This window comes from Phoenix dactylifera, chromosome 7 (genome assembly GCF_051530095.1).
Source record: "Phoenix dactylifera cultivar Ajwa chromosome 7, Ajwa_hap1_PhDact_Kaust_v1.1, whole genome shotgun sequence".
NCBI classification, from domain to species: domain Eukaryota; kingdom Viridiplantae; phylum Streptophyta; class Magnoliopsida; order Arecales; family Arecaceae; genus Phoenix; species Phoenix dactylifera.
This window is the reverse complement of record NC_143196.1, coordinates 1,144,123-1,156,455: the sequence shown is the minus strand read 5'-3', so window position 1 is coordinate 1,156,455 and position 12,333 is coordinate 1,144,123. Positions and strand designations below refer to the sequence as shown.

The 12,333-nt window shown below is 42.7% G+C and overlaps 1 protein-coding gene and 1 pseudogene across 1 annotated transcript; one reads left to right on the top strand and one right to left on the bottom strand.

Moving 5' to 3' along the window:
• Positions 1-3,956: 3,956 nt before the first annotated feature.
• Positions 3,957-5,783, top strand: LOC120111207 (cytochrome P450 CYP94D108 pseudogene; annotated as a pseudogene).
• A 453-nt stretch (positions 5,784-6,236) lies between these two features.
• LOC103707556 (ABC transporter B family member 11-like) lies at positions 6,237-11,659 on the bottom strand. Its single transcript, XM_039127004.3, has 10 exons — positions 11,484-11,659; positions 10,690-10,911; positions 10,359-10,597; positions 9,740-10,265; positions 9,389-9,662; positions 8,699-9,302; positions 8,396-8,624; positions 8,051-8,317; positions 7,696-7,959; positions 6,237-7,085 (listed from the first exon to the last, which is right to left on the bottom strand). The coding sequence occupies exons 1-10, from the start codon at positions 11,643-11,645 to the stop codon at positions 6,441-6,443; spliced, it is 3,432 nt and encodes a 1,143-aa protein (XP_038982932.3). The 5' UTR covers positions 11,646-11,659; the 3' UTR covers positions 6,237-6,440.
• Between the last annotated feature and the right edge of the window lie 674 nt (positions 11,660-12,333).

Sequence of the window (12,333 nt, the reverse complement as noted above, 5' to 3'; positions counted from 1 at the left end):
TATTGATTAATTGTTGTAGTAGATTCTTCTATAATCTTGATTCTCTATGCTTGATTATTCTGTACATGGATTTGAGGGAACATTGAGAGGAATTATGAGGGGTTGATGAGTAATCAAATTGATTCCGAATTGTGAAATGATTTCTTTTGTAAATTGATTTCATTTTCTCTATTTCAAAGACTTGTGAGTGGTAGCTTTGATTATACTCCTTTATGAGTAATTAAATTGGATCTGAATTGTGAAATGACTTCTTTTGTAAATTGATTTCATTTCCTCTATTTCAAAGACTTGTAGAGCCCTTCTCATGGTATATTGAGTTGCATTGTACTCCCGTGATTCCTCACTCCCAATCCTGATGTTAGTTATAATTGGGTCGTGGCCGAGTGAGTGGTAGTCTTGATTATGCTCCTTTTTAGTAGAGTATTGGGAGGGTGCATTATGGCATTTATGCATGGCTTGGCAGTATCTGCAGGACACCTATAGTCGATGGGGTTGAACATCGGCCTTTGTGCACATAGTAGCCTTCTGGGTGGGCGGAGCCCAGTCCCTTCCTAGGGGGGACAGGCCCTAGGCGTAGGATCGGCCGGTCCTACGACTTATATTCTGCTTGCCGCCGGGCATAGTAAGACCCCGCGAGGTGCAGTATGGCTTTCCGTGGATGTAGAATTTCCGCGAGGTGCCGTTTAGTATGTAGATGTGAGATGGATTTCTGTTCTGGATACTGGCCGGCATTTACATGATTAGTGTGGTGTCTTATCCTGCATATGCATGTGACAGTAGGGAGTTGTTGCTGGTTCGCCTGGGGCGTAAAACCCACCTCCCGACAGCTGTCTAGTGATGATTTCAGCATATTGACACCTGATTTGTATGTTCCAGCATTATGATCTGTTGAGCATATTCATGAGTAGCATATATGTTTACTTGATTATTCCATATATGCTTCAGATGAGTTGATATTGATTGTGGTGATATTGATGATTTACTCCATATTCTCTATGTTGAGATCATGTTCATCTTGTTATTGCTCTTGAGATTTCACCTCGAGCCATGATTATATCTTGTCTCATGTGCATAGTACTCTCTACTCCACTCACTGAGTATTTATATACTCACTCCCCAGTTTGGTGTTTTTGATTGCAGGGCAGGTATTGTATAGAGAAGAGCAGGGTTAGAGATTGCCTGCTAGCTGTGCCGCTCCATAGTATAGTATAATGTAGATAGAGGTTTATACTCTTTTGGTGTATTATAAACCTTCTGTTGTATATAGTGTATAGTTACAGTCATAGATCCTGTTGTGGATATGGGTTTGACCATGGATAGAATGGGAACCAGATTTTTATACAGATGAGTTATATGCCTGAGATAATGTATTGATATATATTGTCCAGGTTCATTATGTGACGGATTATGTGATTGCTGCTCTGACAGGTAGTGTGTTGTATGTATTGAGATAATCCTGACAGGTCACTATAGGAAAAGTGATCATTTTGTGCATGCATCATGCTAAATTTTTCAAGATTTATTGATGATTGATAGGTAGTAGGGTTCTACGCGGTGGCTGGTGGCCTTATGCCTACCCGCACCCTAGGACCGTCGCGGCGACCCGCCGGGAATGGGGCGGGGGTCGTGACATATATCAACTCTACTAACCTTCATTATTCCACCTTGAGACTTGTAACAAAATCTGTTAGAGTCTAAGATACCCAATGAAATCAAATTCTTTCTCAAATTAGGAACATGTCTAATATCACACAACATTCTAATCACACCATCAAACATATTAATCCTGATATTTTTTATTCCAATGACTTTGCAAGATGCATCATTGCCCATCAAAATAGAACCAGAATTAACTAACCTATAGGTGTCAAACCAATCTTTATTGGGTGTCATGTGATAGGAGCATGCTGAATACGGAATCCAAGAATCCACGAGATGATCTAAACTGGATGAAATTGAAAGTATATCACCGTCACTGTTATCTGTGTCTTCTTTCACTATATTTGCAGACTTAGAAGACTCCTCAGATCTGTCATCATCTTTACCCTTCTTTCTCTCAGGACAATTTCGCTTTATGTGACCCTATTTTCCACACTTGTAGCATGTTATGCCATTTTTTTATCTGAATTTGGACCGAGATTACTGCAATTGAACCCATTCCTTATGTTGCTTGTTCCAAGCTCTGGTTACCCTTCGCCACTAAGCCTTCTCCTTGAGAACTCTCATCATTGGCTTTCTTTTGCTGATGAAAACCTAACAAGGCTCTAATAACATCTTCTAACTCTACGGTCTCCATTCCCCACGTGAGAGTTATAACCAAATTTCGTATGTAGGAGAAGCGGGTAAAGAATGCAACAACATCAACGCTTTGTCTTCGTCTTCAAACTTCACATCAACACGCAGCAAATTACCGATAATCTGATTGAACACGTTGATATTATGGCTTAAATCAGCACCCTCTGCTATCTTAAGACTATACAGCTTCTACTTAAGATAGAGCTTGTTCGTCAACGACTTGGATATATACCGACTCTCCAATTTCGACCAGATGGCCGCCAGAGATTTTTCGTCTATGACATGATACATCACATCATCAGCCAGACAAAATCGTATATTTGAAACAGCCTTCGCCTCCAATTTCTTCCACTCTATGTCATCCATGTCATCTGGTTTCTTTCCGTATATGGCCTTTACCATATCCTGCGATACTAACAGATCTTCACCCTCCTCTGCCATAGCCCGAAATTCCCAGTTCTATCGAACTTTATCACATCGAACTTCGCAGAAAATATCCCTACCATCTTATCTTTTTCACAAAATAAAATAGAGAAAAATAGGATCTGATCAAAAATAAAAATACCAAATAACGCTTCTGTTCTCCTAATCAAAATGTGAGCGGCGTCGCACGGATGCGGAGAAATCAATTGCGTGGTCCTCCTCCTCCTCTACGAGATCTGGATACTTCAGCGATGGCGGTGACGCGGGCGTAGACACGGAAGAAAAAAGAGTTTTTTTAAAAAAAATCTTGAAGCCCTGATACCATTTGTTGCGCAAAACACAGGATCCAAACGACGAACAGAACAATGCACATAATTAAGAGAAGAAGAGGAAAAGGAATTGAACACAAGAATTTTACGTGGTTCGGCAATGTGCCTATGTCCACGAGAGCGAAATGGCTGTAACTTTCACTATCTCTCAAAATAACAAGGTTACAGGATATTTATATTTAAACCCTAGCTCCAGAGTTCCAGCCCCTATCAGTATTTCTGGTAAAATAAAACACTACAAAATTATTCCAAAGATAAACATATCCCGTCGCTTCTCTCTGTTCCGTTAGAATACCAGTGTACTACTCAAATAAGAATATCTTAATATGAGTCACTTATTCTAATATACATGATCAAAAAATCTAAATAATATTTTTTGGTTGGGCAGCAGAGACAACTGTGTAGGCTATCAACCATCATTGCCCCCAGATACGCCGGCCCCATGATCTGAATCCATAAGCATGTCGATTCTTACTACCAGTCTTCGAGACTTTTTGTGCCCAACAAGTTTGTGCCCACCACAACGCATACGTTACAGCGACGGACGGCTCCATTTTCCTCAAGACTATATAGTCTCCCTCTGCGTTTTATTCAAAACAACAACAACAACAACAAAAAAAAAAAATCTTGTCTCAATGTACTTGATTGTTTCCTGTTAATCGATGCTAGTCTCTATAAAAAAATCTTGGTGGCTTGCATTGCTTAACATCTTGCACTTCGTTGTTATCCAGAAGACACCAAGAACGTTGGTGACTGGAAGGCTCCAAGTCCCGATCACCCACCGTCCCCGTATTCTGCGGAGGGATCGATGATCGAGTGGTGTCCTTACTGTGTTTTCCTGTTGTCCATACACAGGTTCACTTCCTAGCAATGCTAGAATATGTAGGCAGAAGGTAAGTCACGATGAGGAGTGGACCTTAAGTTAAACAATGAAGTGGAGAGAGAATTATAAGTATGCATCACTTTGGAGTCATGCTCCTATCACCGAATCCAACATTAATTCTACTCAACCATCTAAGGGGAAATGCGGCACGACTTCAGTCTCCTCCCTCTCCTCTTCATCACGTTCTTCTTCTTCTACTACTTCATTCAGCATTGCTTATGCGAGAAGAAATCTAGTAGAGAGCCTCCGACGAAAATAAGCTTCTTCGAAATGGTCAAGAACAAAGATCGGATCCTGGAGTGGACAACGAAGCTGGTGCTGGCGAGCCCAACCAACACCATCACCATGCCTTCCACTGTTATCACCAGCAACCCCAAGAACATCGAGCACATCCTCAAGACCAACTTCCGCAACTACCCCAAAGGCGACGACTTCATCGCCATGTTCGCGGAATTGCTCGGCCATGGCATCATCAACTCCGATGGCGACCACTGGAAGCTCCAGCGGAAGGCTGCCAGCCGCGAGTTCAATACCAAGAACATCCGCACCATCATCTTGGACAAGGTCGGCAGCGAGGTCGCCGACCGCCTTCTCCTCCTCCTCTCAAAGGCCGCGGCCACGGGCGCGTCCCTCGACCTCCATGACCTCCTCGACCGCCTCGCCATCGACAACGTCTGCCAGATTGTCTCCGACGTGGATCCAGCCTGGCTTGGCCACGGCAACATGGACGTCCACAGGTTCATCCACGCCTTCGAGGCGGTATGGGGTGTCGTCAACAAAAGGTTCAACCAGCCTTGCTTTCTGTGGAAGCTTCAACGGCTGCTCGGCGTTGGATCTGAGCGGCGGTTGAAGGAGGAGATCGGCGACGTGCATGAGTTCGCCATGAGGATTGTGAAGCAGAGGAAGGGAAGGAAGCCCGAGGAGATAAGGAGCAGCAGTGACTTCCTCTCGCATTGCGTGCTTAATGGGAACTCCTCCGACGAGTTTCTTCGTGACATCATCATCAACTTCGTGTTTGCCGCTCGGGAGACCACGCCGACCGTCATGACCTGGTTTTTCTGGTTAGTCTCGACCCGGCCCGAGGTCGAGGAAAGAATTGTGGATGAGATCAATTCAGTCAGGGGGAGGCATGGAAATCCGGATGGAAAGCTGACACTGGATGAGCTGAGAGAGATGGATTACCTCCACGCGGTGCTGTCGGAGACGCTAAGGCTGTACCCCCCGGTGCCGCTCTGTCCGCGGCAGTGCGCGGAGGATGACATGCTGCCGGACGGGACAGTGGTGAAAAAGGGGTGGAGGGTGATTTACAACAGCTACGCAATGGGTGCGATGGAGAGCATTTGGGGGGTGGACTGCAAGGAGTTTAAGCCAGAGCGGTGGTTGGAGAACGGAGTTTTTCGTCCAAAGAGTCCGTTCCAGTTCCCGGTGTTCCATGCCGGGCCGAGGACGTGTCTGGGGAAGGAGACGGCATACATCCAAATGAAGGTGCTGGCTGCAAGCGTCATCGAAAGGTTTAGTTTCGAGGTGGCGGCGAGGACGGAGGTTGAATTTGTCTCGACTTTGAAGATGAAAGGGGGTACACCGGTGTCGGTGAGGGAGAAGCAGGGGAAAAGAACGTGCGAAGGTGGCGGTGACTTTGTAGTGGCTTGATGTCGTTGCCATTCGGTGCAGAGCCCAGCCATACTAGCACTGTACGTTAGTTATGCTTTTTAGTTTTCCTGGTTTTCTATTTTAATATTATTCTATTATATGGCAAGTTCATGGCATGATCCTTGTGGCGTCCTTTAGTCAGCTCCTATCAAGAAAAGGTGGTAAGGGGAAATCCTTGAATGGCGATAGTGTGAGCTGACCAAACCTATATATATATATATATATATATATATATATATATATATATATATATATATATATATATATATATATATATATATATATATATATATATATATATATATATATATATATATATATAAGCTCTGTATTTGTTTCTTTTTTTAAGAAAAATATTTCAGCTTTCGATCATTGGTGGATTGCTTGAGAACCTTGTATGGTTTACAGAACCCGTAACAAATGATATAGAAGGAACCTAGGGTTTTGATGAGAGCAGTTCTATCAAAGAGCAACTCTCATGTGCATAACCTTTGGAATTACAGCCTAACTACAAATGGAATAGTAAGAGTTTTGACAATATCTGTTGTACGTTTACATCGGACACCATTGATATGGTGAATCATGTGTAGTGCAATAATGGTATTCCATTGGTGCAGGGGAAAATAAATAGAAAAGGAAAAGTATTGCTGCAACATTTAGCAATCACGCTCCCTATCCTAATCCAACACTCACAAAATTTTGGAACAATATCATAAAATTAATGTTTGCGCTCCACCATCCTTACATAATATATCGTGGAAAAATGAGTAGGAGGAAGTGTTCATATCTATGGAGAGAGAAGGAAAATGTTTGTTCTTCCATCTCTAGTTTTGCTTTCAAGTTATTACGACTTTCTTCAATCACCTAGAACTTGTACCAACTGCAACAAGCGAAGCATAAGCCCCGTCTGCCAACTCCATGAGGGCTTCATGTCGTCCTTGCTCAACGATCAGACCGTTCTTTACCAGAGCAATTATATCGGCTCCTTTAATTGTGGATAAACGATGAGCCACAACCACCGTCGACCTTCCAACCATCACCCTATTTAATGCTTCTTGCACCACATGCTCAGATTCCACGTCTAAAGCGCTGGTTGCTTCATCAAGCAGCAGAATTTTAGGGTTCTTGATAACCGCTCTTGCAATTGCTATACGCTGCTTCTGCCCACCGGACAGTTGCATCCCTCTCTCTCCGACATTGGTGTCATATCCTTGGGGCAATGCCGATATGAACCAATGGGCATTTGCTATTTCAGCAGCTGCAATGATCTCTTCTTCCGATACCTCCCTTTGCTTTCCATAAGCTATGTTGGCATGGATTGTGTCGTTGAACAGCACGGGCTCTTGGCTTACCAAGCCTATCTGTCGTCTAAGCCAATTGACTCTAAACTTCTGGATTGCTACTCCATCTAACAAGATTTTGCCGGAATCAGGGTCATAGAATCTCTCCAGCAGGGCGATGGCCGTCGATTTTCCACTTCCACTCTCTCCAACAAGTGCGACGGTCTGTGCAATAAACTTTAAATTGTGAGCATCAAGAAAGATAGCTAAGAACTATTGTGAGGACCCATGCAGGTGTATATCTAATCCTACATTAGCTATGCATTTGGTAGATCTTGGATGCTTATATAGGACCAAAAAACCCAACTCATATCTACATAGAGGTCATGAGTTATGAAAGATGGTATCTGACCAAACCCAACCAACAGCTTATATGGACTAAAGAACACTATAGCACGAGCTCATAATCATGGGCTTGTAATTAGTCTTAATGGATTTGGACCTTTAGTCTGGCGAGCGAGACATCAAAGCTTAAATGAGGGTTATGTGAGGATCCATGTAGGCATATATTGTTTAGTCTAATATCGGCTATACATTAGGTAGATCTTGTATACTTATACAGGATCAAAAAAAATCTCAATAACACCTTCCAGCTAGCTTTTTTGGGCAAGACTCTGTATTGTAACAACAACAACAAAAAAACAACAAGGCAAAGAAGCTGCAGTAGCTTAATGCTTAAATTTGTGAGAGAACTTGCGATTATTTTCAGTTCAAAACTGACCCTTCTATTGACGGATCATGATGATGTAGTTGATGTGAAATTTTGACGGTGTACCTTTCTCGAGGGGATCCTCAAGCAGAGGTCTCTGAAGATTTGCACATCGGGACGGGCTGGATATTTGAAGAAAACATGCTGGAACTCAATGTCTCCCCTCACATTCGCTAACACTGTGCCCTCATCAGTGCTCGAGTCAATCTTGGACGTCCGATCAAGAATTGCAAAAATTGAAGCAGTTGATTCCTTTGCTTTGGCAGAATCTGGACCGAATGCAGTTGTCTGTGAAATTACGATAGCTGCTACGGACAAAGCGAAGTAGACCTGCCAATCATAAAGAAGAATGTGAATCCAAATTTTTATACAAATGGAAACGGCAACAACAATGACAAGAACAAAATTCCATGCCACTAACCGTAAATACTTGGGAAAAACTTGCATGACCATCATGAACAAAAATGGCGCCCACATAAAAACATAGTGCATAGCTGCAATAGAGCACCAAATTTGAGAAGCCAAAACCGAAGCCACTTATGGCTCCTCGTCGGACTCCATGTTTCATGGGCACTCTGCATTTCTTTTCGTAAGTGTCCAAAATCCTCTGCTCTGCACAAAACGATGCCACAGTTCGAATGCTCCTGACTGCATCGCTTGCTACCCGACTGGCATCTTCATACATAACCTGCAAAAAATTTAATTGCATTCTTCATGAGAACATATCCATATAAGAAAAAGAGAGTTCACAGGCATTGTTACGTACCTTGGCATCTGCACTGGATGGCTCAAGCAACTTCATCTGAACATACCCCTGCAAACCCACCAGAGGTCCCAATATAGAGACTATGAGTGCAAGTCTCCAGTTTGCAACCATGGCTATGAGAAACCCCGTGACAGCAGAAGATAAGTTCTGAACCATCACTGCCAAGGAATCTCCTACAAGCGCTCGTACGGTCGAAGCATCTGTTGATAGCCTTGCACCAATTGCCCCGCTGGGAAGATAGAACACTGCATGTTAGGAGGGATTACTAGGCTTGTGATGTTACATAGGCGAAATCTAATCTACCTGGAATTTGAAGGCTCGTCAAACCAGCTGATCTCTTGGTGCACCACTCTCTCAAATAACAAGGACCGTATACGTTTGATCAGATTTCCACCTGCCACCGCAAAGAAGTAGTACTGTGCTGGTGCCATGATGAGAGAGCACACCCCCAGAAGCGCATACATCAGTGTCCAAAACCTGGCATCTTTTCGCTGCTCGTGTGGCTGTTCGTAGAATGTCTTGATGGAACGCGAAATGAGGAATCCAAAGACTGGAAATATCGCTCCATGTAAGGCGGCAGCGGTGGATCCTAGCAGAAGAATTGGCAGCTCCGGTTTGTTCAGAGAGGCCAGTCGCCTGACAGGTACCCCTTTGCTCACTTCGCCCTCATCATCCTGCTCTTCTTCCTTGTCTTCATCTTCAAAAGATTTTGAGGAATAAGGCACGATGCTTCCTCCAAGCGAGGAACCTCGGCTAGGTGATCTGCTCAATGACCTTGAAACATCACAACTCGAACATGATTTTCTCGACTCCACCGGAGGTTCTTCAGCTTGTTTGCTAGACTCCTGCAGACGTACAAGTTGCGAGTACGTCCCGTCGACGTCTTTGATCAACTCAGCATGCGAACCTGCTCGGCATAATCCAGACCACATAGATTTGGTATTTACTACAAGAGTTTCATGAATGACTTTGGTATATATTTTTTTTTATCACCTTGTTCTACAAGTTTTCCGTGATGCAGGACTGAGATCGTATCAGAATTCCTCACAGTGCTCAAACGATGAGCAACCACGATGGTGGTCCTTCCTGACATGATTCTGACCAATGCATCTTGAACTATCCTCTCGGACTCAGCATCCAACGCGCTTGTGGCTTCGTCCAAAAGTAGGATCTTGGGGTTCTTCAGAATTGCCCTCGCAATTGCAATCCTCTGCTTTTGTCCGCCAGAGAGTTGCGCTCCTTGCCCGCCAACCACCGTATCAAGGCCCTGCCATTGCAACCATGTAACTGAGAAATAGAGTCGTAGGAGAAAATCAAATATCTAAAAGAAAGTGATGTATTCACTTCTGGCATCATGTCCACGAACTTGGCAGCATTTGCAAGCTCAAGAGCTCTCATAATATCTTCCAGTGTTGCTTCTTCCTTCCCGTACGCAATGTTCTCCTTGATGGTGGCATCAAACAAGACGGGCTCTTGGCTAACTAGTCCCATCTTCTGCCTTATCCACCCAAGCCTCAGACTCTTCAGGTCGACGCCATCTATCAGCACCTCACCAGCCTGTGGATCATAAAATCTCTCCACCAAACTAATCACAGTAGATTTCCCACTGCCACTCTCTCCAACTAGAGCCATGGTTCTGCCACTTGGTATACGCAACGAGAAGCCATCAAATATCAACTGATCGGGCCTTGCTGGGTAGCTGAAATAAATATCTTTAAGTTCGATGTCGCCCTTCATATCTTCCAACTCGATGCCGTTTATGTCATAGGCATCAATGCCTGGTTTTCGATTGATGGTCTCGAACATTTTATATGCTGCTGCCTGCGCTGCTGCAAATGCATTCAAACAGGGGGATGTCTGGCCAAGGGACCTGGTTCAACAAAATTCCAGCGACAGGATTCAGGGTTTGAAATAAAGTTTTTGAACGATAAGAGCAAAATGTGATTAATGAACTCCGACTTACATTCCACCGACCACAATGGCTTCTATGACATTCATGACAACTCCACCATTGTAGCTTTTCTCAATTATCAACTTGGAACCGTACCATACAGCTAAGCCATAGCTGCAGAACAAAATGAATAACATGAAGCCAGTTCCTAAGCCAGTGACGGCCCCTTCGTGAACAGTAGCCCTGTATGCAACTTTTATGAACTTGCTGTACTTGTCCATGGCTCGCTTCTCACTTGTAAAGGATACAACCTAGGAAAAAAATGCAGACAAACAGAAATATAACTAAGAAATCATGAGGCACTTCATATATAATAGAGGATACAACATAAATTCGTACGTACTGTTCTGATGGATCCAAGTGTTTGTTCCACCAGAGATCCAGCTTCAGCGTATGCCTTCCGTCCACGGATCGACAATTTGGACAGTAACAAATACGTGGTTCCAAAAGCAATGACAATGGGAGGAAAACTAGACAACATGACCAGCGACAAAAGCCAGCCTCTTGTAAATGCTATAATAAAGCCACCAAAGAAGGTTGAAACGAGTTGCACAAAAGTTGCAGCCTAGGAATAACAACAAAATTTGATTATTAGATGCTTCTGAAACTACAACGGATTCAACTTTCATATGATAAGACAGGAATTCATTGGGGAGCTTTTGCATGGACCAGGGGAGGGCAAGAGTTGCATGCTGTTAAAATTTTTATATGGTTACTTTTTAGAACAACATAAAACTTCCGGTTTATAGCTTATTTTTCTTCCTTCCATCATTTTCCTTTTTGATGGAACAATTTAAAGCATGTCCAACAAACTATATGTCAAAGAAGATGTGGATATGATCTCTCTCTCTCTCTCTCTCTCTCTCTCTCTCTCTCTCTCTATATATATATATATATATATATATATATATATTTGAGATGCAATGGCACTTAACTCTCATGTTAAAAATAAAAATGAATCTTTTTTAATGTTATGAAGAAGTTACATTATCAAAAAATATTATGCAGATATTAACACAACAATATTTCAGATGAGATAAAACTGAAATATGTTTGGATGTAATTAGGGTCTAGGGAACTCTGTGTGTATCTTTTTTTGAATGGAAACTCTCCCTGCATCAATGATATGTATCTCACTTTTGGACCAATGGCATCCTGAATAAGTGCAGTGTCCCCAGTTATCCTCTCAATTGCTTCCCCAGTTGTGGTTTCATTATCAAAGAATGCAATGTCCTGTCTCAGTAAAGCTTTGAGGTATAAGCCACGAATTCGAGTTGCTTGTCTCTCTGCAGTCACCATCCAGCATGAGACCTCTGGCATCAAGAAGTTACAAAGTTTAGACTGATACACAAAAACAAGCCTTCATGCATGAAAGATGCACAAAAACAAGGCTTTAGCCAACTATGTCAGTTATCAGTTCAGTATATCAGTGCAATGAAAATACCACATATATCACTTGGCAAAAAAACTGTGCTGACAGATTAACTTCGATTTCAGAGTCTGGCATCCTCAACGGGAGATGTTCTTGAACTATCTGAAGATGCTTTTAATTTGATATTTGGAAAAGACTAACCTATAGGTGCTATCATGATATACTACTGATTGTTTGATCTAAATGAATGAGCCTGAGAGACAGATGAAGTATTAACTATGCTTGAATTTTTGTTTGGAACAGAGTACTTCGATCACTTACGTAGAACAGAAGCAACACCTGATCCTGCTGCTAAATATACAAATTTGACAACCACCTGAAACAAAATTGCAACCAAACTCAGATTAGTGAAGTCTTCCATCAATTGCACACACTTCACAAGCTATGCTGCATGACTAATTATGAGTAAGGAAGACAAATCAGCCCAGTGCGTTCAGATTCCCTACATGCAAAACAGTACAGGAAATATAACATCGATTCTTTACCCTTGAGATGCGGCTCTGTATTACAAAATTTAATAAAGAAATTTCCCTCGACAAAAGAATTTAATTAAAA

What these genes read in the sequence shown, in the direction of transcription:
- LOC103707556 (XM_039127004.3), bottom strand. Translation starts at nt 11,645, where the DNA reads ATGGTGACTGCAGAGAGACAAGCAACTCGAATTCGTGGCTTATACCTC. An exon ending in CACTTGGATCCATCAGAACA is followed by an intron (nt 10,598 to 10,689) that starts GTACGTACGAAT and finishes TTTTTTTCCTAG; the next exon opens with GTTGTATCCTTTACAAGTGA. An exon ending in TCGTGGACATGATGCCAGAA is followed by an intron (nt 9,663 to 9,739) that starts GTGAATACATCA and finishes TTGCAATGGCAG; the next exon opens with GGCCTTGATACGGTGGTTGG.